The 27,190-nt window shown below is 38.1% G+C and overlaps 1 protein-coding gene across 3 annotated transcripts in view; it reads left to right on the top strand.

Moving 5' to 3' along the window:
- ROCK2 (Rho associated coiled-coil containing protein kinase 2) overlaps positions 1-27,190 on the top strand; it is a 109,562-nt gene that overhangs the window by 19,451 nt on the left and 62,921 nt on the right. For all 3 annotated transcript variants that reach the window (XM_065631103.1, XM_065631104.1, XM_065631105.1), the window contains exon 2: positions 24,180-24,261. In XM_065631103.1, the coding sequence (XP_065487175.1) occupies positions 24,180-24,261 (82 nt within the window). The remainder of the gene's footprint in view (positions 1-24,179; positions 24,262-27,190) is intronic.

Here is a 27,190-nt window from a genome sequence, read left to right on the forward strand (position 1 = left end):
CCTACATTTTCATAGGAGTAATTCCCCATGCATCTAACTGATCTATCTCAGTTGCTGTATTCTTTCTGCTGCCTTTCCACGGATTATTTTACTATCTGACCCTGCAGCGATCAGGTTTAAGGAGCTAAGTGGCCAAAAATGAAAATTGGAAAAGACCTGTCCAGTTCAGCTCCCTAAACTGGCTCGCTCAGGATGAGAAAGGCATCGCTGCTGAGTCAAAGGAGGGGTGGGGATTTTTGTTTAAAGAGTGAGGAGACTGGTTTAGACTGTCCTGGAACTTCATCCTCAGACCTTAAATAGATCATTGCTGTATGCAAACGTATGCTGCTTGACTGGTTAATCTTCAGCCCTGAAAATTACTGTGGGTTGCTGTAATTGATTTACTCATTGTTAGGTGCCTGCAACATACACAGATTTGGAAGCAAATGATAATGTTAACCAGCTTTCGAAGTTTGTTTTGAGAAGAGTCAGGTGGAGTAAGTTCTTGAGACATCCATCTGAACTGCTGTGGACATCACATCCCGCTTAACTCCAGCATAGGCTGGAGCTTCTGATTTCTCTGCAGTTTTTCTTCAAATGCTTCTTGATTGTGTCAACAATGTAATGGCTGTTTTATACAATTTGAGCCAAATGGGAAGAAATAAGCTTCAAAAGGTTCTTTTAGACTTGTCCTTGATACTGCATGTATATTAGGATGCCATATAATGATAGTTACTTTATATGAAAATTACCAGAATTGGTCAGTCTTATTAAAAAGTACAAGCCGTTAACACAAAATTCTATCTCTGCACCCCTCTCAAAGATTGATCATTTCAAATTTATTATTTGTGGAAGTCCTTCAGGCGTTGTTAAAAGATGTAGCAAATAACTACTACATCGTGTAGCCCAAGAGTCACTTGGTACAACCTGAAGGCTTTTTCTCATTTTACCTTTAACACAACACTGTTTAAATGATTTTAATAGACTATAATATGTTTAGACATAAGTTCCAAATTTATTAACTTTATTGTTTAAAATTTGGATTTTAAAATAACTTCTATACATTCTGTATAGTTAATGTCTGCAATATCTGTTACAATTTGGTTTGTATAAGCCAGATATTTAGAGATGTTGAGACCTGGAGGCAGGCAATGTAGGAAGGATAGAGTGCATAGATTTCATTTATTAATCTCCTAGGTGCATTATAGTCAGGTTAGGGAAATATTGTTGATGTTATTGTAATATTAATGTTCTCATTTACATAATCTTTTTAATAAAAGGCTTAATTGGCCAAAAGTTGTCTCTTGTTAAAGAGGTGAAATGACACCACACAGCAAAAACTTAAAGATTGGAAAGATCTCTGTGTTAAACTACGAACTGCATTCCAAGAAATTACGGAAAATAAATACTACAAATGTAAAGCTGCAACTTCATGTGGCCACCCAAGCGCTCTGTCGATGTTGGTGTTCCAAAATGCCAGCGGTTTCTGCAGTGATGTGCGGCTCCTTAGGTGGTGCCAGGCTAGACCCTCATTTGCTCCCCAGTCAAGTTTTTGAAGTGCTCTTAAATAACATTTCTATCAAACATTTGGTAATTTACTGACAGCATTTTTCAGTTACATTGGCACTGTGTAGTCTTGCTCACTCAAAAATTGTCTTTGAAGCACATGGAAATTCTTTTAATAAAGCTACAACTTAACTAAAATTGTGTGGTAAATGTAATACTTTCACAGAAAATGCTGGGATGGTATAATTCCATGCAACAGACCTCCAGAACCTCTTTCTAGATGACTGTGGATAGTAGTTACTTAGGATTTCTCTGCTTCAGTGAAGTTGGTAGATTGCAGTTGCTTAGCCATGAGGTAGGCTTGACTATTGTTTTTTGCCCTTGAGTAGACTAAACCATGAAAAACCGTCAGAGAGCAATCTAAAGAAGGCACTAAGATCAAGGAAAAACTCCTAGTATCTTCCACAGGTCTGTATGTGCATCTAGGGGAAAAAGGACAGCGGAATTCTTGTAAACGGAATTCTGAGAACTATTGTTTAAAAGCCTGACTTCCCCAAAAAAGTCCCCAGTCTTCAAAAGTTTGTGGTATTTCCAATTTGAAGGTTTGGAAAGATCTTTTACTGTGTGATCTGAGGAGAAGAGTGACATGCGTTGTTAATACAGCAGACCTCTTCACATGTGATGAAGAAAAAAAATAGCTGTAGAAAAAAATGACACAGCAACTGGACTGTGTAGGTAAAGCTGTAAATGTGCTGGCTGAGTAAGACATTGCACCTCTGAAAAGTCATAAGACTGTGGTCAAGCATTGCATATTAAGATCAATTAATGACACATTATGGAAATAACGCAAGATCAATTTTGAGAGAAAGAAATTTAGTCTGGGAATCAAACTGAGATGGAGCAATAGCAAAGAAAGAAACCCCAAGAACTAAAAAAGAGGAGACAAGAGGAACACAGGAACATGGCTTGGTTAAATAACTACTTCAGACATTGTATTACTGGCACTGTTAAAGCGCCACCTTTTAAAAAGCCTTTAATATTAAAGTCAAGGAGCTCCACTGACTTCAGTAGAAATAAAGTGAATCTTGACTCAAATGCCTTTTTGCAGCATTAAGTAGTAAGAAACTTTTAGCTTTTCCTCCTTATTTCTGTAGCATAAAGACCTGCCACAACTTGGTTTACAAGTGGAAGTTGCAAAAGCACTCATCTCGTTTTCATGCCTGCTGCACAGAGTAGCTCACCGCTGCATTTACAGGGAGTTCCTCTGAGTTCCCCAAAAAATCACAGCATAAATTTCCATTGATCTTCATGCTTCTGTCTTACTTTAAAATGTGCATTCAGTCCATTTCTGTCCAGGGCAGTACCTAGATCTTTAAGTGGAAGATGAAGTGCCAGTGGATGGTTGTGCAGCTGGGAGGCGGCTGTGTCACAGGGCTTCTGGAGGGGTTGTTGAGGGTCTCTGGATGCTTCCTCCTTTTTGACTTGGTAAGAAAGTTTAAAAGGAGGGAGTTGGTTTACTAAGATTATGTAGTTTGCATGGAGTGTTGTGATTTACATTGTCACAGCTACACTGAGTGTAGCTTCACTTTCTTCTATTGCGAATGTCGGAGTTTACCAAATGTGTGATATCATATTTTAAGTTTGACATATGCATAGTTTGGATAAGTTACAAGTCATTGTAATAGTGTTAGAAAAATCTGCTGTTCACAAAAACACTCACACAGTAGCTCATGCAGATGGCTCTGTGTTATGTAGCACCTTCTTAAATTTGAGGCAAATCAGGAAATTAAATCTAATTATGTATTTACTAGAGGATAGTATTTGGCAGCTGTCCATAGGGGTGGCCAGGTGCCCTATTCTGCTTTTCACAGAATCATAGAATTGTTTAGATTGGAAAAGACCTTTAAGATCATCAAGTCCAACCATTAACCTAACGCTGCAAAGTCCCTAAGCCATGTCCCTGAGAACCTCATCTACGCATCTTTTTAAACACCTCCAGGGATGGTGACTCCACCACTTCCCTGGGCAGCCTGTTCCAATGCCTGACAAGCCTTTCTGTGAAGAAGTTTTTCTTAATATCCAATCTAAACCTCCTCTGGTGCAATTTGAGTATTTTCCTGTTGTCCTATTGCTTGTTACTTGGGAGAAGAGACCAACACCTTCCATGCTACAACCTCCTTTCAGTTAGCTGTAGTTTTGATCATCTACTTTCCATAGTGGGTAGAAGATATATTTAAAATGAAGCAAAGTATGATTATGATTTGCTAAACATTTTAGAAGATGAAAACATCATACTGTTGACTTTGCACGTACAACCTGAATTGCAGCAACTTGAGGGGGTAGAAATTAATATGCAGCAAAGCATGGTTGCCTCTTTCCCTGTGAGTTATAAAGCAGGATTGGATTGCAAATTTATAGGGAGCTTCAGAACATGGGAGGCTTGTGAAAATGTCTTCTCAGTATGATTTCTATATAGTTATTTCTAGTTGTCCTATAGTAGATTTTTTTTTTCCTAGCAGTCTTTTTTTTTAATACAAAAAATCTAATATAGTACTAGTAAGAAGTTTCATATTTAAGTATTTCTCCATGACAAAGGGAGTGAGTTAATATCTTCATTGGCATTCTTCTTCATTGAATAGCACAACTGTAAATGTAAAATTGATATGCAAAACAGCATGTCCTAGCAAAAAACCCTGATTTCTGGTAAACTGCATTTTGGGAAAGAAGGATAATGTTTCTTCAACTAGAACAGAATTCTGTGTCAGAAATAAGGATAAAGCTTCTGCTCCAAGGGCAGTGTTGGCTTTCATGTGTAGCTGAAGGACAACCTTCTAGTTTTGAAAATGCCCGTCTGTGGGTTTAGAGATGTTGGTTTTTTTCTTCTCCTTTGCAGTTTTCAGACAGGCAGATGTTGCCAGGAGTTAGAGGAGAAGAGTTGGCAAATACTGGTGGGGAATCAGCTCTGAAGGCTTCTTGCACAGGGGAGAAGTTCTGCTTATTACTCCTGAACACTTAACGGGACATAAACCCCACACTTCTGCTTGCACCTCTGGGTGTGGAGGGAGGGGACCCGAGTGGCTGACCCCCTCTTGGTGGCCGCGATTCCAGCTCCACTCTCAGCCGCGCGCCGGGGGTCTCACAGCCCGGCCGGCTGCACGACGCGGTGCTGCTCCCGGCTCTGCAGGGCAACGGCTGTTGGCTTTGCTGAGGGTGCTTGGTCAGGGTAAAGCAATACATCCCTTTTCAGCATGTGTTTGGATATAGTACATTTTGTATATTTGTTTCAAGTTGTTTGAGTTTTTTGGAGCCAAATAATTACAGATGAATTATGTAGTAAGAAGGTCAGCTTCCATGCACAGTTCTGAGTGATGGTGGTCCATGAAGATTTTTCCCAAGTTTAAAATAAGTTACAGGTTTTATTACTTTGAAAGATACTTCATAAAAAGACACTATGCTTTCTTGGTTTATTTGAAGTACTTTTACTATATACAGCACTTAGCACTCTTAACAAATGTATTTACACAACTATAGACAAGGGACACTTCAAATAAGTGCAAGGTTTCCAAGTGTTGAGTAACTCCTGAGCTGTAGGACCTCCTGCCAAAGTGGGAATAAGCAGGTGATACAGCAGAAAATGATGCTACTAAGCTGCCCTAGTTGCTTTCATTGCACAGGTAGATGTTTTCTCACTAATGGATGATATTGCTGAACATTTGTTTATGTTAATTTATGGTGCCTCACAAACTTACCTGTGATGTTGAGGCCATTTGCCTCTCATTCACAGTGTACATTCTGCTGGTTTTGGCTAATAAATGGATGGAAATGCAGTGTTTTTGTTAAACTGGTCCTATTTCCCAACAAAGGAAGTTAGTTGCTTACCTGAGTGTTGAGTTTGCAGCGTGGATATCAGCTGTGAGTAGAGAGAAGATTAGTAAGAGGGAGAAGAGAAGTGTGTCGGTAACCTTGTGTGGTTGTGCAGCTACTCCAGGCAGAACTCTCTGTCTCAAAGTCTGGTGGCATTTCACGTTACAACGGGAAGTGCAAGTAACAGCCGTGAGATCACCCACCTTTTCATTTGCAGTGTGGCGATAAAGCTGCGCTGGACTCCGGGCATCATCTTCACTGCTGGCATTGCTCTGAAATATAGTTAGATATAGGTATTGACATAAATCACAGCTGTACAGTCTGCATGGGGGCTGAGTCACTGCTTGGGTATTCACCGGGGAAGACTTGATTGGTGTGTTGTAAAGTTCCTTTCTCTGGGAACTTGGGGCACTTGTGATTCTGAAATCAGGGCTGTCTTGGCAGAAGACAGGACTTTGAAAGTTGAGGGGTTTTTATTTGACCTGTACCATAGGCAGCCTGTTCCGTCTACCTGAAAGGCATCACATTTGTCTGTGCCCTTGTGGCTGAGGTGCTGCCATCCCAACTGTTGCTCTTTAAGCCCACTGGATTGCTTATCAGAGAATCATTTAGGTTGGAAAAGACCCTTAAGATCATCAAGTCTAACCGTAAGTGATAATTTCAAAACAACAAACTTCCATTTCCATATGATTTATCAGCACATTATTCCCATGGATGTAATGAGGTGTGTCCTGGAAACCATTTACGAATAACACATCATATACTGTGTGAGGGACATGTAGTGGTGAATGACATGAAAGAAATCTGTCTTACTGGCTCAACAAGCAACTTTAAGGCACATGTATTTTTCCCCAGTTGAAACTGGGAAGGACTCAGATAAGAGGCTGTAAAATCTGATTGTCAATTTATGATGCTTTATCGGTGTGATATTTTTTGTGTATATATGTAGGAGCACCTGCAAAAAAATTATGTGGTCCTTTTGATAAAGAAATTTATGAACAAAAAGTGTAAATTCTAGAATGAGCTCTAGAATTCTAACACTAGTTTGTGTTAATAGTATTTTAAAATTTTATTAGAAAGTTCACTTTTGAAATAAGCAGCTTCAGTTTCTCCTACAGGATGGATCAATGGTAGCTGAGGAGTTAAATTTCCATTTAACTAATTTGCTGACTTTAAAAAAAAATTAATATCTAATTACAATTTTTCATATATGGGATTTAAAGTTGATGCAGAAACATTGGTTTATAATTTCAATTAAACAATTGAGACTGAAAACGTCATCACAATTTTATCTGGTCCTCTCCTCCTTTTGCCCAAGTCCAAGTGATAACAATATTTAGAATTCCTTTCAAAATGTCTTTGGAATGATCTCTGGTATTTCCCTGTGTAATCCTTTTCTATTCTTTCATCTTTTTAACTGTTGACCTCCTTTCTGGTCTACATTATATCTGCTAAAACTCTGGCCTGTTTTTCTTTTTTTAGTCATTTTACTATAAACCTGGATTTTCAGTACCACTATTGACTATAAAAACCTGTCTATGGATTTTCATTCTTACAAATCCTTTACATGAACAAATGTGATCTGGTTTTCAAGCCAAACTTTCATCAGTATTTGGGATGATTAACGTTTCGGGTCTCAGATACATCCTAATTTGATGACTGCAGTATTTTTTAGCATCTTTAACAATTCTTTACCTATCCTTTGGACAAGGGATTTTATCTTGCTGATGTTGGGCAAATAGAGTTATACATACTTTTCAAACAGGCACTCCATGGTCAGTTTATTATTCAGATTTTTTTAAGTCTCTGTAGGATCAGACAAAATGGCAGGGATTAGTTGAACATTCGTGAAGTTTCACGGAAGTTGTTATAACCATAATTCAGTGTTTCTGAAAAGTACACCTAAACATTGGTGATTGGAGCACGTAATGAAGTTAGGTATATGCTTTCGAAGAACCGAAGTTATATTTTCAGATAAATGAGTCACCGTAAAGGATTACTGCTTCTAGGAGTTCTATTTTGGTACCTAACTCAAGTATTTCCACAGTGTGATGGCATTCTGAGTGAAGAGATGGCTTAAATATAGAATTACGTAGTGTGTAGTACAGGGTGATATCAAAATTTAGAAGTTTTAGAGTGTAAGCTACATAGTGGATTATTGCACCTTTGTTTTAAGTGATTAAAATCAACACACTAAATTTTTATAATGCTGGATTTGAATTTTTATAATGCTGGATTTGTGCATTAGTATTGAAATATTTTCTCGTAAGTCTTGTAAGTAAAAAGGGAATCCTTTTTATCTATCACCGGCACCTTTATCTTCCTGATTTGCATGCACAAGTTAGGAACCACGTGTGCTCTTAAATAGTAAAAGAAGGTAAAAATGCGTGTTGATTTCAAAATGTGGTGGGTTTGGATGGGATTTTTTCTTGAGAGCTTGAAAACTTGTATGTCCATCTGAAAATCACGTTTCAGCTCTCATGGCTAAAAGGATCAATTTGCGTATGTACAGCAAAAAATTAATTTTACTTCATCTGTAATGAACAGAAGAGGGAGTGTACAATACCTCAGGAATATCTTCTTTACTGTGAAGAAAATGTATTTACTCCAGTACTTCTAATTCCAGAACAATTTCATAATATTGCTTGTGTTAGTAGAGATAAATCCTACTTTGAATTGGATTTGAAATTACTAATTTCCTAGATTGGTAAAATTGAGCACATAATGCTAAATTGAAAATTTAAACAGTCATTTTGTCTTTAAAAAAAAAGACACTGGAGTTCTCTTTAAGACAGATCTTAAATTTAAAATATTGCCAGAACTTGCAACTGTTTTCATTCTTAGCAGTAAAAGAATAAGGTACCGCATTATGATTTCAAGTTTCTTCTAAGAAGACTACAGTTTCCTTTGCTAATTTGATGTGATTCCTTTTCAGAAATGCAAACAAAAGTATCTTGTATACATAAGCACACCCAACTGTTTGGTTTACACCTACAGCTGGAACTCTTGGGAAGAAGAGTGTTCTGGGAACTCGTTATGCAAATGCCAGACCAAGTGTCCCACTTTATTGCAGAGTTACAATCTAGACGATTACCACAACAAATAGCCTTTTTTAACTAGAATGAGGTTTAACCAGCTGTGAAATTGATAATCAGTCATGGTATTTCAGAAACTGCAGCGTGAGTAGTTTTTGCATGGTCTGTGCAGTAATGGAGATCAAGTTCCTGGAACACTGTATGTACCTGAATCGGTTTTTTTTATACTGCCAAGGAGAAACTTTATACACTTCGTTCTGTTGGTTTTGTTTTCACTGAGGGAGAGATGAAGTTGCGTCCAGGAAAGAGGACACAGGGCAGTGTTGCACAGCCACCCGTTCCGTGCTGAAAGGATTATCAGACTGAGGAAGAGGAAGTGAAGTAAGGTTGGGCACTTCTGTTATATCCTAAGTTTTGAAAATTCTTCCTCTTAATGTAGCTGTATGTGTATGTAGTTGTAATGCCACTTCCGGGATTTACAAGTTAGCCTAAAATAGATGCAGTATGACTTTAAAATGACACTAAATGTTAACTGATTTTCTTGTTCTATGTATTGCAAAGACTACAAAATCTGTTTTATTCCACATAGGGCTAATACTAAGTCCTTTCAGATGTTTCCTGCAAGCTCATAGCCTGCTTTATAGCAGTGACACTTGATTTGGCTGTTGCCAGAGCTGGCATTTGAACCCAGCCTCCGTTTTCTTGTGTTTGAGGCAAGATACAATGTACTGCTGGTTTCAGAATGCTTTCTCTTAGTCTCAGTTGTTGAAACTCTTCTCTTTTTCCTTGTGTAATTTTGAGTTTGACACCTGATTCCTCTTTTGTCGAGAGCATGTAATACTGAGGCTGAAGTCTTTGTCTTATTTCCCTGTAATTACTTGTAGGGTGTCAAGGCTTAATGCAAGGCAACAATAAACCGTGGCAGATGCTCTCTGTTAATCCCCTTCTGCCCTCTCTGCATAGGAAAAAGGTGATAGAAGGATAAAGGGAGAGAGGCTTTGCAAGTTGGAAAAAAGTTTCAAAGGCTTTACTAATGCTACTAATAAATAGAGAAAATATACGAAATATATAAAACCAATCTTGAATATCCTGGGGTAGCGCAAGGTTGCCCGATGTGGAGTGGGCAGGCATCCGGAAGTCCTGGGCAGGGCTTCACAGCAAGCTGGAACTGGATTCAGGGATGCAGGGTCTGGAACCAGGCCTGGGATTTGCAGGGACGACAGGCAGGGTCTTCTTCAGATGCTGGCCATGGTTGAAGAGAGCGAAACCCTCGTGATTTCCCTGTTTTATAGGGTATATGATGTGGATGGGATGGAATACTCAGTTGGTCAGTTTTAGTCACTTGTTCTGTTCGCCCCTCCTTGCAAATACGCCATTCTCACTTATGGAACGTTATCAGAATTCTTGGTTGTTATAGCAATAAATCTAAACATGAGCTGCTTCTGCATTCCATTGGTTGCTCTTATCAGTCTGGAGCACAGTGTCTCAAAAAACATGTAGCTAAATTCAGAAAAGTGCAGTTACTTAGAACTTATCTGAAAGGAAAAATTGCTAAAAGAGAACTGGTCTTGTTTTTAACAAAACCAGGACATAGGGATTGAAACAGGTTGTGTAGATGTAAAAAGACGGTTGCCCAAAGTCATAACATGAATATGGATCACTAGATGGAAACTAGATCAAGTGAGGGGATTGTTTAGCCTAAATACCCTGTTTCCAGCAATAGCCAATAGCTCAGAAGTGCCTGGGATGGAGTGCAGGGGACAGACTCTTCCCATTCCATCCCATTTCATTCTCTCAGCCCATGGAGACGAGGCACCTCAGGGACTCTGTGAGGTAGATGTGGTGTTTTTCTGTCTCCTAGCTCTTGACAGCTTTATCTCCCTTGAATCGAATAGCCGTCAGCTCGGTGTAAACTTCTTGGCAGCAGAAATATCCCGTGACAATACGTTCTAGCTTAACTCTGTGATGTGAAAAAAAATCCCCCTTCCTTCTGTTTTGAGTCTCTGGCACATGAGCTTCATTTGCTTCCGTCTGCCTATTAATGATGTTCCAGCTAGCCACAGTCTGAGTCACCACCTACGTTGGAGACCAGGTGCCAGTTGATTGCCAGTGATGCTGTCTGATGTTGTCTCTGCTTATTTCAATCCATCAGGCATCTCTTATCTTAGATTTGACTGCAGTACTAAACAAAACAGTCATGATCTTCCACAAACAGGCCCTGATCCATCATCGATGGCACTGTGATAATCCAGTGCATGACGAAATATGGTTTCACAAAACAACCTGTCAGCTCTTCTAATAGCAGCGTCTAGCCAAATAATTAGTGATATTTCTGGAGCTTTACATGGCATCTTGTCAGTAATTGAGCTCTGGTTGAAATTATTTTCAAAATTGAATAAAAATACCCATCATAGGTTAATTTAGGATGCAGGGGAACTGTGGAGGTCTGGTTATAACCACTGACATGCTCTTAAGCAGGTTCAATCTTCCTACCGAGGGAGCGGCAGGAAGATATGCCAGGGGAGGTTTAGGTTGGACATTAGGAAAAGGTTCTTCACCCAGAGGGTGCTGGACACTGGAACAGGCTCCCCAGGGAGGTGTCACAGCCCCAAGCCTGACCGTGTTCAAGAAGAGACTGGACAACGCCCTCAGACACATGGTGTGAACTGTGGGGTTGTCACATGCAGGGACAGGAGTTGGACTCAATGATCCTTGTGGGTCCCTTCCAACTCAGGACATTCTATGACATCTAAGAATTAAGCTTTGAAAATCTCCAAAATACAGAGATGCCACATCCTCTCTGGGCAACCTGTTCCAATGTTTGACTGTTGTGGAAAAAATGTTTCTGTACAGCCAGTCGCAATTTCCCAAGTGGCCACTTCTGTCTGTTGCCTCTTGTCCTACCCCTCTGCCACAGGCCTACTGCTGATTCCCAGCTGGCCTCTTGGCCACCAAGACCCTCAGATCCTTCTCCTCAAAGCCACTGTCTAGCCAGGCAGTGCTAGCATCTCCTGATGTGTGGTGGTGTTCCACCCTTCGTGTCGGAGTCTGCCTGTGTCTTGGAACTGCATGAGGCTCCTGTCAGCCTGTTTTCCCAGCCTTTTCAGGTCTCTTTGGACAGCAGCTCTGCCCTCCAGTTTATCAGCTGCTGCCTCTCGTTGTTGTTATCCATGAAGCTGTTGAAGGTACACTGTGTCCTAACTTTTGGCTCATTAGTAAAAACATTATACAATATTGGTCCCAGTATCAGTCCCTGGGGAATGCCAGTGGTTACCAGCTGCTAAGTTGGACTTGATAATACTGATAAGGATAATTCTTTGAGCCTGATGGTTCAGCCAACTTTACACTCAACTGATAGTTCACTTACTCAGTTGGCCTATAAGATTGCTATAGGAATCCGTGCTGAATACCTTGCTGAAGTCCAGATAAACAACATACACTGCTCATTCCTTGGGTACTGAAACAGTTATTTCATTAGACAATCAGGTTGATTAGGCACAATTTGCTTGTAATGAATTTTTTCAGTTATCTTTTTCTTCAGGTATTTGGAAATAGTGTCCAGGGACCTGAAGTTAATTGGAATTCTGACCTGTTCTGGAGATCCTCCTTTTTGCCATTCTTGAAGATGGGCACAACGTGTGCCCTTTTCCAGTTAACAGGAACCTCCTCCAGATGCCGTGACCCTCAGAGGTGGTAGAGAACAGCCTGGAAATGATTTTCACTGGCTGCTTCACCCTCCTCAGATGGAACCCATCAGGGTCCCTGGAGTGGAGCTGTGTATGTCCCAAGGGACAGCAGCAAAAAAGGCATCGAATGCCTGTCTTCTGTCCCTAGGTCTCCTACCCCACTGAGAAAGTGTGCCCGCATTTACTTGCTTTTGCCACTGATTTATTCATAGCAGCCATCCTGCCTGCCCTGCATACCCCGTCATTGTCAGGATCTGGACCCACCGTTGCGTGCGAGGATGTACCTGTGGGTATATTCTGGTTTTCTAGGGGCAATGCAATTCTAAATGCTTCCCAGTTTAAGAGAAACAGGTTTAATCACAGTCATTCAGATATTTAGCTGCTTTTTTATTTTTGACATAGAATGCGTTACGGTAAAGTGACATAATATGCTTGCTTTTTTATGATCTTGTATGGCATTTAAATATCTCACAAACATTGATAAGGTGATGTTTTCTTCTCACTAAAGCAAAATTGAGGTGCTGTATATTAACACAAAAAGTGTTTATTCATTATGGTTCGTTCAAGACGCAATAGTTCAGAGTTTTTTCTTGGATGTCTAGTATTATGTAACATTTAGCTTATTTTTAAATGCAGTTCCCTCTGATGTAACTTGCAATTAGCATTAAAAGCTTCTGCAAATTGATTCATAAAGCAGAAGATATAACAACACCCACTGACTAGAAGTTAGGGCAAGATGAACAGTTCAGAGCTGTTATTTTCCCCAGTTTGTGGTGAACTGTGGTAGAGATTTTCAATTTTGTAATGAGTTCTTCTGCTAGCAACTTCTAAAACAAGGTACAGCACTTCCCTTGGTGTCTTTTAAACCTTACCTTACGTGGATTTTAGTGACTAAAGAAGTAGCTATTCTTTCATGACTAAATTAATTTATTGACGAAATAGCTGAAAAATCCTTCAGAAGAAATTTTTTCCCTTCTTCAGTGGCCCTTTGCACCCCCTTCTTCTCTAAGAAGGCCAAAGATCTCAACAAAGCCTACCCGCAGCTCTGGGGAGCAGCTGATTGTGATGTCAGTCCTGACTGATCTTGTAGGTGAAATAGCTAATTAATATAGATTTATGCGCAGAACAAACTTCTTGCTTAGAGATTTAGAAAACGAGAAATTACAGGAGCAGGTGGCAATAGACTCTTGCTTCTTCAGGCTTCCCGAAGTCAGTTTCGCAAAATCTGCTGAGAGGAAGCTCCTGCCCGCCACACTTCTTTGCTACTTCGTACTTCTTTACAGTACAGAAATTCCTTATTTAAGGACTATCTTTATCTTTCGCTAGTCCAGAAGTTTTTGGACTCGTCCATATAAAAACTGATTTTGGTGCTGCTAAAGGTCAAAGGTAACTGTAGCAGCACAGAATGGTTCAGCTTTGAAGGCCTCAGGAGGTCACCTAGGTTGAACCCCTGCTCAAGGCAGCTGCTTCGTGTCTGTCCTGAGTGTGAACCCATCTCTTGTGCAGGACAGACAGTTCGGTGGGTCTCATAGCCAGGGGAGGGTTGTTTGTTTGTGTGTTTGTTTTTCTTCCCTATTTTTTTAAATTTTGATTTTCTCACAGGTATTTCAGGAATAGGAGGTTTCTCCAAATTATTTCAGACAACAATCTTTTTGTTCCAGAGAAAAACACGGGAAATCAAGCACTTCTAGTTGGACTGGTCAGGAAATCCAACATGTTCCTTTCCAATCCTAGAGGCTGAGGCTAGTGACCTCTTAGATACCTTTTTATTATTGAAGTTGGTGCAAAAACTTCAATTGTTTGATAATATTTCATGAACATGGATTTTACCTATGATGGAATTATTAACTTTAGCCAATCCCTAGAAGCATACATATTGAGTTTCAGCAGAAATCATCTAGAAAAATTCTTGTTCTTTAAAACCTAAAATGTTTTCGTAACATTTACATATTTTAACATATTTACATGAAGGCTTATTTTATGGGAAACTGCATTACCTGTTTGAGAGACAAAGTTAATAGTGAATTTGTCGGCAGTCTGGGGTCATTGGGGAAATTTGCTTCTAGGATGAGTGGTGCACTGTGCCAGAACAGTGTATTGCAATGTGTTTATTTGAAACACCAAATGAATGTAATGTTATGTATTTATGAATTACGCTCTGTGAACACACTGTTCTACGGAACTACCTAAAAAGCATTTCTTCAAACGGATTCCATAAAAACTTCTTTTTTTTTCAAGTTTTATGCCCTTTTTGTCAATAATAGAGAAGTTCTGTGTTAACTAAGATTGTGAACAGATATAATTACTTTCTAGAACTTCAGTTAGACTTAAAAATAAGACTCCAATTTCAATAAAATATTGTATACTAATTAAATAACTTAAAATTATTTTGACAGTGAAGGAAATTATTTACATCAATTTCTGTGAGAAAGCCATTTTTAGGGCTGCTTAGCCTTTTTATCTTTCAATTAAAAAATAATCTTATCAATCAGTAATGTATATATATTATCACAAAAATAAAAACTTGTTTTCCTGATATTAATACTCTTCTGCCTCATTTATTTTAGATATTGATGGTTGGTATAAATGGATATACATATTCATTTGTTTAAATTCCATAATTTTCCAAATAGACCAAAAGTAGTTTAAAGTTAAAGTCTTTTGACTCATCATTATTTAAAATTTTTTTCCCTCTTTTTTTTTTTTTCCCCCCATGTCTGTTAAATCTTTCTTGCTGTCTCTTACCTGCAAGCTCCCTTTCTTCCAGCAGTCATTTTTACGACTGTTGACTTTTCCAGAAATCATCCACAAAACATATGCATGTCTTACTATGTGAACAGGAGCTAAATGGTAGGACTCTATTTTGCGTATTTCTATTTGAATTGAATTGTTTCTCTCCTGGAGTAGAACCAGTGCCTTTTCCTGCTAGCGTATGGATCAGCGCATCCTGATACCTGATGGATTAGTCTTGATATATTGACCTTAAATAAAATTTTTAAAAAAAATCAATCTGTAGCACTAAGTGTTTTGAATTTCTCCATACTGTATCCAAATTCTGTATTCAGAAGTTAGATATGCTTTTGATTGCTTCAGTTCTGTTCATCACTTTAACTGGAAATATGAGATCATGGGATGGTGGTGGACTACAACACTTAGATTTTAAGAAATACATGGTGCAGCTGGTTAGAATATGCTGTTGATATCAAATTTGAAGTTATGCAGGTGATAACATGGTAGGCAGGCTATTATTTGTTGGCTTAGAAATGTTCTAAGGAAAGATTTTAAACAGTTGCTGATATTTTTGGTACAGGGAAATTTTGTAATCATTTGATCTAAACAAGTGATTAGAAAAAAACCAAGTCATTATTTCTAGTCAATCATACTTTTACAGGAGGAGGATGCTAGATGATATCTTCATCTTCCTTTCAAGCCTCATTGTTTGCAATTCCAGTTACTGTAAAACTGATTATTAGAATCTTTATTATTTACTTGAATAAGTATCATTTTTTAGTTATTAGATTGTGTTCTTGCATCTTACTAATCCAAGACTGCTAATTGTAAAAATATATAAGGCAACTATTTGCATTATATGAAGGAATATATAAGAAATATATTTATCCAGAAATAAGCTCACAGTGGAATCGAGGGATAAATGACTGAGGGTGTAACGTGCAATGGCTTCTTGCTGGAACTAACTTTACAGACTGAACTTTTGAGGCTACAAGAGGATAAATAGAACAATTTTCATGATAGAGAAGCAGGACTCTCATTTAATAGGAAACAAGGATGGCCTTGTGGTCAAAACATGATGTTAAGAATAGACCATACATCTGTCTCCTACCTCAACCACAGAAAAGCTCACTGGCCTTTTATCTGTGTTCCTGGCGTTACCTCTGATTCCTGCAGCTGTAGCCTTTGAAAGTCCTGATTAGGAAGGGAGAAATTAATTAAAAGCTCTGTCTTGCATTTGGATTTTTATGAAACAGTAGGTAATTCCACTTTTTCAGAGTGTCAGAGAAAAAATTCCAGGCATGGCTTTGTCTGTATATTTTGTAGATAGTACTTTTACTATTCTGCTTGATTGTCTGGGAAATCTTCATCTGAGCTGAAGCCTGAGTGGCTTGTTGGGGGAGAGTAACAGTCAGAATGACCAGACTGACTTGGCTCTCTTGCTAAAGAGCTGAGCTTGTTATCGAAGGCCTTGGAGACTTCTAATTAAAAGGAAATTCTCTCTAGTGTTATTTTGACAGATTTGCAATACTGGGCTTTGGTGAACATTGGTTTTTTTTGAAAGCAACATGATCTCTAAAATCAAAGGTAACTAAAGAACCTGGAAATGTACAGTGACTTCAGATGAAAGCAGATATGGTGAAGTACTGAATTTTCCATGGCTACAGTTGATAACCAGCAAGACATGCAAGACCAGTTTTATTAAGGCTATTAAGGAAACAGCAACAACTGATTTGGAGGAGAAAATGGGCATTTTTAAAAAATGGTTAAGTGTTAATACATTGTTTTATTACAGTGAATATTATTTTAGAGAATAAGTTGCATATTCACAGCTGTTGGCTTACTCCTCTTCTTCAGTTCTTTCTCTTTGGCTTAATTTAATGCTTTTGTGTATTTCTTCAACTGATTTATGAAGAGTTTCCAGGTAGGCTTCAAAGGACTTTAAGAGATCACTAGTAAAGTCCCCTTCACAGAGGCAGGATCCACAGCTCAATCTACTGTAATAAATATTTCTCTAACTTCTGAATCTCTTGTGAAGATGATTTCTCACCTTCATTGGGTAGGTATATTACGTCAATTCTTCACTATTGCTATTAAGATTTTTTTTCCTATTCTGTAACCTGAATCTTCACTTCTAATTCAGCTAATTTTTTACACTGTTTCTGGGGATGTGAGGAAATTTCCATCATTATCATCGCTCAGAACAGCTTTTTAATGTTCTGAAAGATATTTTCCTGTCTCCTCTTAAGCTGACGTCGTTTAAGACTAAAGTCTCTAGTCTTGATGGTCTTCCATGGTACAAATCGCTTATCACTTCCCTGCTCTTGTTAACTTCTCTTCAGTTCTTTTCTAGCTTGTTTTTTGCAGTCCTGTGTATAGGGGTTTACGAAGCTGGGCACAATATTCTGCCTTAGGCTATAACAATATCCGCAAATGATTTCTAATCCTTGTTTAAAAAAGAACATTAGTTTTCTGTGAGGTCTTATACAATGCACCTCCTGTTTATGCATCCCAGATTGGACTTCTGCTCTGCTATAACCCTACATCTTTTGCTGTTATCTTCCTGTTTACTCATTATTTCCATTTTCATATTCCGTGCATTTAATTTCTTTCAAAATCCTATGTTAGTGGGGATTTTCCCCCTCCTTTTGTGCTTATCCTTTGAGTTGCATCTGATTGTGGTGGGTTTTTTTCCAGATTTTTTTCCTTCATTTTGAGATAGGTTTAAATGCAATAAAAAGCACATGCTCAGAACTCTGAGCATGGAATCATTTGCTGATTTTTTAATTTGTTCTTAAAAGATAAGTTTCTTATTCTGCTTTATTCTCATAAGGAAAATATTTGGTAGAACTGGAACAGGACAAACCCAGGAGAATTTATTTTTGACACACTTTTCCAAGTCCTGATAATTACCAAACTTGTGATAATTACCTTTTGGACATTTTCTTCATGATTTCCTATACAGTATTTTTTTAGTTTGCAAATGAGAATGGTGAGTCTCGTGTTTTATTACTATGTTCAGATGCTTTGCTTTATTGATTACATCATATATTCTGCCAGAAATCAGTTACATGACACTGTTTCATTTTTGAGAAGAATACAAAAAGACTTAAACCCTGGATCTTACATGTTAATCTTTTAGGTCTTTACAAACTGATTAACATCTTGTTCCAACTCCCTCTCCCCAATTATTATGATCTGTAGTTTTGAAAGTCCTCCCCCTTTTAACAGCAGTGCTTTGATTTGCCCTTTTCAGTCCTGGTGACGTCTTCTGTTCTTTTGAGTTTTCAAAATTGATTAATACAGTCTCCTTAAGTATTTTAGAGTGAATTTCAGTTGATCTTGCTGTCCTCAGCACATTCATGTACGGTGATTTTCTTTAGGGTTATTTTTTTTGTTCTTATGCCTTGTTAATATGTCTAGATATGTAACATCAAAAAAAATATTGAAGAAGGTATGAAAGACTTCAGCGCATTCTTTGCCTTTCTTAACTCTTAATGGACGTCTATTTTAATCATTCTTACGTAAAGTGTCTTCATTTTTTTTCATCTTGTTTCTTGTAAACTACAACTCATTATACACCTTCGCCTTTCTGATCTTTATTTACATGCTTTTGCTGTTCCATATTGTTGTTCCTTAAAGTTTTTCTTATTGCATCTTGAACAATTTTGTGATTATTCTTTTGTTAGTATTTAAGCGTGAAGCTTGGTTTGTCTGTTATCATCCTGTTGTTACAATGGAACAGTTTGGCACTGTGCCTTTCAAATAGCAACGTAAATTGTATAAAACCATTAAAACAGGCGTGTAGGATGGAGCACATGAGATGATGGTCCTTGAGTATTGCTTGTACAATGAAGAAAAATTTGCATTTATTCAATAGTAGACAATATTAAAATCATTTCAGTCATTTGAATCATTTCAATATTTGTTTACCTTCATATACAGAAACCAGATTGCAAGTAAAACCTGTTGTTTAGTATTTACATACTTATTTGTGGAGAGCAGCTGCTTTTAGGTTTCTAAACTGTACATACTCAATACGGTTAAAACTTAAATCTGTTAATTAATGTAGAACTATTAAAGAACTACTAGAATAGCAAGACCTTCCAACAGTAAATGTTGGCTGCATTATCTCCTGTGCCCTGAATTATTCTTCCACATCCTGATTATGCTTAAGAAAGAGAAAAATGAATTGCAGCATATCCTCATGAACACTAAGTAGAATAAGCTTGGGAAAATGGCATATTTCCCTTGCGTACGGCCTTTCAGTTGTTTTTTGTATTGTATGTTCTTACTGAGCTGTTCTCCTTGTATCCAAAGGGAGCTTCTATAATATTGAAAGAAGTAATCGCTCAGGAAGGACCAGAATTAGTTAAAGGTCCATTTGACATATGGAAGAACGTAGTAGGGGTTTGATCCTGGTGAAGTCGTTAGATGGTGGGTGCCTGTGGGCATAGATGTAGGAAGTTCTGCTTTAAAAAGGATGTATGTCAAGTTAGGAAAATGTGATCAGAAGTTACAGGCTTTTCTATCCTTACTGTCCACTGCAGCGTAGTTTATTAAATTTTATTTGAGGATTTGGAAGGCTGGCAAAGGGAAAAGATTTGTGTTTAGGTTTTCTTGTATGTAATGGTTTAGTGAACTTTTCATAGAATCATGTGGGTTTGGGTTGGAAGGGACCTTGAAAAATCATCTAGCCCAACCCCTCTGCCATGGGCAGGGGCATCTTTCAGTAAATCAGGCTTCTTAGGTTTTCCAGTTACTGCAGGATTATGAGTTGTTTCTCGTGTGTACTAAGGAAGCAACTGATACCCGTTCAGCTGTCTTACTTTTTGGTCTGGAGTTTTACTTTTTTCTCATTATGAGAGTGAGGAATAATTCCAAGCAGCCAAAGCTCTTGTGGCATGCTGTGGAGTTTATGTGTACGTATCAATGTTGGACGGGTCAAATAACTATTTTAATTTTAGAAATTAGTATCAGCACAGCACAATTTAATTCAGTGAGGGCTGCAGTGGGATTGCCTGGCATTAGCTTGGAGGTGGTTATTGAGAAGCTACCATTATTTTTGCTTATTACTGCCCATCTTGTCAGAGAGAAAAACATAAACATTTAGTTCCTGTACCTCCTGAACTTTACTTGCCTGTTTTTTCCTTTGGTTCATTCAGGCCTGTAACAGTCCAAGCTGCTTGCTGGGGCAGCCGGGCCCTGTGTTGTCCCCAAAGGTGGTTGCTGCTGCCAAAATGGCCAGGAACTCTATACCAGCAGGAGGGTGTTGTGAAAATACTTAGTTTGGACTTTTCTCTTGGAGAACAATCTGTGGAGAATGCTTTAGCGTGTTTGCTGGGAGCAAAAGGCTTTTGATGGGGCCAGAGCTGTCTTTGCCAACAGTGCTTTTGTTTGGAAGCTGCTATTTTTGGCCTGTTCGCTTCTGAGCCTTTTGTAATGGCAGAAGGAGGAAGCGAACAGTGAAATCACTTTAATAACATATTTCCTGGTTGAAGTGACTTATCTGTGAGGCCTAGACAGAGGAGATGTCATTTCCTGGATTACTTCTCTTCAGTTTGAACAGTCTGTTTTACTGTGTAATGTTTGACCCAGCTTCTTAATTGGAGTACAATTTTCATGTTAAGTAATGTAAACTAGGGCTTTTAATGAAAATGTAAAGCTTTAAGGAAACACCTTTTGGCAAAATGCTAATGTGCAAGACAAGTCTTTTATAAACTACATGTTGATAAGAAGTTGAAAATCCTTTACCTAAAAATTACATTCAAGAGCTTAAAATCTTGTCTTTAAGAGTTTGATAGTAAGTTTTGTCAGGGATAAGAAAAAAATTGTCACTTTCTGTTCCTCGTGATGCTGATACTAGTCACCTCTTTTTGATACCAACTGCAGCTGACTGTCCTCAAGAGTTAGGGCACTTCCACATAGTTAAGAATAGGCAGTTCTGCTCATCTCAAATTTCTGTTCATTCATAGCTACTTGTGAAAATTGTTACCAGAAGTCCATGAAAAGGAGACAGAAAGAGCTGATTAAAAAATTGCTGTAAATATGATTCTCAGGTTTTACAGCCCAAAAAGTGGCCGTGGAATCAGAATGACATGGGAAAAAAACAGTGCCATCTGAAATGATAATATACAGTCCAGTTTATATTGGAAATTATTATTGTTTGGATCTTGTAATCCACCTTTACTGTTGGACTGTTGGGGTTGATAACTTTATTCTTTTCCCTGACTTTGTGCGTAAAATATAAGTAGTGCACACTGTAAATGTTTTACTTGGCCAACCTCTAAAATGCATGAAAAGCATTAAAATATCAGGTGACCTTGCCTCTCTTTCCCCTTCCACCCCAAAATAAGAAGAACACAAATATGCCTCATTGATTTGTGTTGGCACAGAGTGCTCTTACATCTGCCTTAAAATGTCTGCCCAATTGTTAGTGATCATTAAAATATTGTTTCAACAGCAGTGAAAGAAAAATGTGAAAAGAGTGATAAATAAGGTATTAGACTGTGAAGAAAGGTTGAGTAAGAAGGTGCTCAGCTCTAGAGAAGTAGTTTTTATTTTTGAATCTGGGGAGTAGAAACGAGAACTGTCGTTAATGGGAAAGAAACATGCTCAGGACCAGTTGTGAAACTCTAATTGCATTAAGGGATTCTAAAGAGTAAGAAAGACTCTTGATACTGTAAATAAATACTGTGAACTACAGTCATATATTAATGCAGTTATATTGCAAATATATTAACGAAAGTGTAGTGAATTCGATGTTGGAGTTAGGTGTTGTGTGCAGACTACCAGGCAATTAGAATTGAGACTTCATTGCGCTGGGTGAAATTATAAAAGGTGACCCAGCTGTTCTCCATCAGGACATTCCGTATGGTCCTTTTCTGTATGTGAAAAGGTGAAGATCCATATTTCTGCTGATACACTGTGCTACTGAATGAGATATCCTTTTTTGGAAGGCAGTGTTTGCTAAATAAAGAGTTTGGTATTACAGATTCTGTTACGTTATTTTGCAGGAAATCACCTCGAGTCAGAGTACTTTCCGTTGGATTTGTCCAGCTTACTGGGCAGTTCCTCTGCAATCCATACAATGACTAATCCACGAGTATTTAACAACTTGGTTACTTTGGTTTAGTTTTATTGCATCTTTTGTAAAAATGTCTTCAAATTTAAAAATAGGTACTAAGTTTTCTGTCCTTCTGAAAGCTGAGTACGATGTCCTAGTGCATCACTCCATTATCCGCAATGGGTCTTGTGGGAACAGTTGTAGTCAAGACTGAAATAATGCCTGTAAATGTTGGTTTAAAAGTAACTAACGATTGATACTGTGTCTTCTTCATTTACTTATCTTTTTACTTATTAACACTGTTTTATGTTTCTTTTTATAAGGAAGTTCTGAAATGTGATGTGTAAGACCGTTACCACACAATTTGTGTTACATAGATTCAAGAGTAAAATTCCACTTTTTCTCTGTGTGGCAGTGGAAGTATTTTAGGTGTTACATCACAGATGGGTGGAGGTTGGCAAGGACCTCTGGAGATCACCTAGTCCAACCCCCCAGCTCAATGCAGGATTAGCTGGAGTAGGTTTCCCAGGAGCACGTCCAGTCAGGATTTCAGTATCTCCACTGATGGAGACTCCACAGCCTCTCCGGGCAACTGGTTCCAGTGTTTGACCACCCTCACAGGAGAAAAGTGTTTTCTTGTGTTCAGATGGAACTTCATGTGTTTTACCTTGTGCCTGTTGTCTCTTGCCCTGTCAGCAAGCACTACCTTTTCTTCATTCCCTCCCATCAGGTACTTATACTCATTGATGAGATCCCCTGCCCTGAGTCTTCTCCAGGCTGAAGAGTTCTAGCTCTCTGAGCTTCTCTGTCCTCTTAGGAGAAATACCCCAGTGCTTTAATCTTCATGGCCCATTGCTGGACTCGGTCCAGTACATCCTTACCTTTCTCGGGGTAGAGATTGCAGTCTTCTGGGCCTAGTCTTTCAGCCAGTTTTTAATCTACTTCATTTGTCTGACCCATACTTTGTCAGCTTGTCTATGATGCTTCCCAAGACAATTTAATTTGTTAGGAGGTTAAAAAAAAAAAAAAAGGCAGTTGAATATCTTAATTTTGAAAATGTGCTTAATCATTAATGATTTTTGTGGTGAAAAACAATATCTCCACAGATGAGAAAGACTTCTTTGTGTATGTATGTATTTAGGACAGTCTGGCATTCAAAATAATCTTGGACCTTGTCTTTAGCTCTATGCAGGTACATATGTTATTAGAATGAGTATAATAATTTTAGTGATATTTGCAACTAATGATCCCTTCCCAGATATATTAAGAAAAAAAAAATGAAGTCAGCAGGTTGTTAGCTATAACCTCAGTTATTAAGAAGACTGAAAAGCTGTTTAGTTCTGTTGGCTGCCTATCAATAAAAGTGATGTGGTCTCTGACTTAAATCTCTGTGATGCCCTGTCAAGAAGAAACCATCGCAGGGTTTTATTCCTAGAACAATTAATAAAGCTGCCAGTTCAGACAGGACACTGGAGATGCTGAGTGTGATTCTGTGAATGGAATCTCTGGATCTTCTTAGTATCTGAAACTAATTTTTATTTGTCCTTGTGTAACTGGAAAGGGGTTCATGTTTTGAAGAGTATTTTTTTTAAGTTTTTCTAGGTTGCTGAACGGTAGAATTGAGTTAGGTCTTATAACTATTTTTAGTTTAGATTTTGGTGATCTCGTCTCTTGCCATTTGAAGCAGTCTCAGTTGTTTTCTATGGAGGCATCGATACTTGGTAGCAGAACAGCACGTAGAGTTCTGGCTTGTCTTCTGTTGAGTCACTTAAAAAAAGTAATCCAGTCTTGTGAGCTTGAATTATGTTGTGAATTGTCTTCTTCAGTTTAGGTCATGTCTTGCTTCCAGGAAGAAAAATGTTTAGCTTTTGTTTGAATACCCAGAATGAGAAGGTAGAGAGACTGTGATCAAAGCAATGATATGGATAATACAAACAAAGCTTTTGACTATGCAGGAAAAATATAATGGAAAGAAGTAAATCAGATTGACTGAACTAAGTACCTCAAATCAGTGTTTAATGAGTAAGATTACTTACTGGTTAAGATTAAAACTACTACTGCAGTTTAAGTCCCAGTCCCGCTAATCAGTGGTAATGTATCTGTACTGTTTATAGACCAACTTGGAGCCAGTGGTGTGTGTTACCTCCTTTGCAGTGACTGCTTTATAAACATACTTGAACGCTTGTTTGGTTTGCCTACTAGGAATGTAATGCGTGAGTTGAATAATATGTAATCAGTCTCAGCGTAGTACTTTTAAGAAAGCTGTTAATTATAATGTTAGAACTCAATTAACTTATTTTTATTTCTTTTCAGGATGGCTTGAATTCTTTGGTCCTTGATCTGGATTATCCAGCACTGAGAAAGAACAAGAACATCGATAATTTCTTAAACAGATGTAAGTTGCCAGTGGCCCTTAAACAATGGCATTGTTGTGATCTCAGTCATAGGAAGCTGAGTGGTCAGAAATGAATTACTGGTTTTCATTTTACTAATTTTTATAACTGAGCTTCTACATTCAGAAGGCTTTGGAGGACCATTTGGTACAGAGAAGTTTCATTTTTGTATTGCTGAAAAGATATTGGAAAACACTAACTGTAGGTTGTAATTTTTCCAACTACAGTTGGAAAAATCCTTTTATGTTGTTTTTTATTTTAAGTGAGTGCAGTGGCATAATTTGCAAAGCATATACTAGTTATTATTCTTTATGAATTAATTACTCAAAATGTAACATTGTATATACAGTCTTATTTAATCTAACAGAGAAGTCATCTGTTGACTTTTAGTTCTAAATTATTGTACCTTAAAATCTGTTGGTGCATTTTTGAACCTTTGTGTAAATGTTTGTGATTCCCACCAAATTAATTGTAGGCAGAATCTTGGAGTTTATTGAGTGTGTGAAAATGGAAGTCTCTTACATCAGAGTAGCTGTATTTTGTCTTTTAAAGTGTTTTCTGTCCATGTATATAAACTATTTTTTTCTTGTAAAAATAATGGATGATTTGCTTTAACATGTGCGTTGCAGAGAGTAAGCCTTCTTGGAACAACTGTGCGTTGTAGTGAGCTTGTTTTGAGATATATATTTTTTAAAAATACCCAACTCCTTTTTTGATTCTTTACTGGTAAGAGCTGTGTGTGTCTGCCTTCCATTGCACTGGGACTCCTTTTAATACCCACTCATGCTCCTCAGTTAAATGGTGGCTGGTATAGTCATTTGTGCTGAGTTCTTATGTTTGGAATTCAGTGCTTCTCCGTGAGGTTTAGCAGAGCTCTGTAGCTGAACATGGGGCTTTACAGTTGCCGCTAAAGTCTCATTTGGAGAAGTCACTGAAAACAGAATAAGTAAGAAACAGTGGATTAGGAAGGAGAGGCGTGCCTTGGGATTTTTCTCAGTTTGAGTACAAAGGAATTAAAGCAGATATTTATGAAAGAAAGGGTCAGGAACAGCATTTTAAGTAATTTTGTTACCTGCAACTGTGCATTTTAAATGTGATGCGAGGGAAAAGCCCGGTCTACGGCAAATATGAAAATGACTTAAATGACAGTTACTTTTATGAGCTGTTCAAATTTGCCTTTACATTACAATACTACTTTTGCAGTAGGACAAAATTAGAAACCTTTTTCCAGTCAGAAGACCAGTATCTTCTGTTATCTGGCTATTAAAATAGCAACTATGGGAAAACAATTTAACCTTGGGAACACGTTTGGGTGTTTTGATTATTTTTTTTCCTGCAGCCCCTGAACATTCTTGCTGTCTGTCTTCCCTTTTTAGAAGGCCTTTGCTCCTTCTACTCTAGGTTCCCTCCCATTATTGTAGTAAATATTATTAAGCATCTGATGTGACCTGCAAGCTACCAGCAATGGCAGAAACCCAAAAATATACTTTGGTTCACAGTTTTATTAATGCCTTTTTTTAACAATCAGCCAACATTTTACAGTTGAAATAACCAGCTACTAGCTAAAGAAAATGGGTTACAAAAAAAATTCACAGTAGTTAATTAAGAGTTTTCAGTGGTGCACTTCATCCTTACCTGTTGAACTTTAAAAAAGCAAGTAAGAGCTGACTATTTTGGTTCACACAAAATAGTGGCTGTTCATCTCTTTTAAGAGTCACCCATGTAACTTCTCTCCTGTTTCTGTACTGCCTGGGAGAGAATTAAAATAGCATGGCGTATCTTCTGTAATGTACACCTTTTTAATATATATTTCTGAAATGAGAATTTTGTAAACACTTGAAGCTGTTACTGTTTTGGCATTGCAACTGAAAGAATCAGTCCTGCCACAGCGATTTGTTTCAAAGTCCTCTCTGACACAAGTGTTTTTGTGGTTTGTTGTAAACCAGGTTGGGGAACCGAGCAGAATGAATGCAAGGAGTGGAGTGGTTAGTTTGTTCGATTCTTTTTGTTAAAACTAGTCAGGCAAAATATAAAGCAAAGACCAGTTTCTGTTTTTCCTTTTGCTTCACTGATATTTGTGCCAGCACAAAGGGAGCTGCTCAGGTGCAGGAGGACAGTTGGGTTCTTATTGGCACTGCCATTTTATGTGATTTAAAGTTGCTGAAGCCTTATCTCTTGTTTTTTTGGAAACTATTCTGGGGGTAGCAAGTATCAGTGGAAATGAAGAGCATACAGGTGCTTGCTGAAGCCTCTTACTAGCATGGATTTGGAAAAAGACTTGTCAACTAATGTAAGGATTTATGGAACAGTAAGTTGCTGCTCTCTTAGGTTAGGGAACAGTGAGTTCTTGTCTTTTCCGATTTTTCTCAGCATCTGAAGAGCTGTAGGAAATGTCTGGATGAGAATTATTGTCAAAAGGTTGTGACAGACTCTGATGAGCGGTGTGTGCCGGGGCCTGGAGCCCGTGTCCCCCCTTCAGGCTCCCGAGGCAGCGCAGGGAGGTGACGGGGCTGCCGTGCGAGTGACACTGCAGTACCAGGTGAAGCCGCTGAGACAGGGTCGGTGCTGATGGGTTTTTTAATCCATATTACACAAATCTTCAAAAATTGTGGAGAACACTGCAATAAGCATTGCGCTTTCACTCAATTTAATCACTTAATTCTTCCACACTAACACTTTGAGAAGGAAATTATTTTTTCTACCATATTCCCAAAGGTTTGAATACACCTTACTTCAGACCTACTGCAAACTGTTACTAATCAGGTCAATGCTTTATTAATAGCTTATTTTAATTTGAAAATGAAATAGTTTGCATCTCAGCTGAGACTTTAATTGATATTCAGCTCAACTCATAGTTTCAAGCTGAAACTCAAATGTTTTAACTCATTTCACTAAGCTACAATTTATTAATTGCCTGTACTATAGGAGTGT

This window comes from Caloenas nicobarica, chromosome 3 (genome assembly GCF_036013445.1).
Source record: "Caloenas nicobarica isolate bCalNic1 chromosome 3, bCalNic1.hap1, whole genome shotgun sequence".
Taxonomy (NCBI): domain Eukaryota; kingdom Metazoa; phylum Chordata; class Aves; order Columbiformes; family Columbidae; genus Caloenas; species Caloenas nicobarica.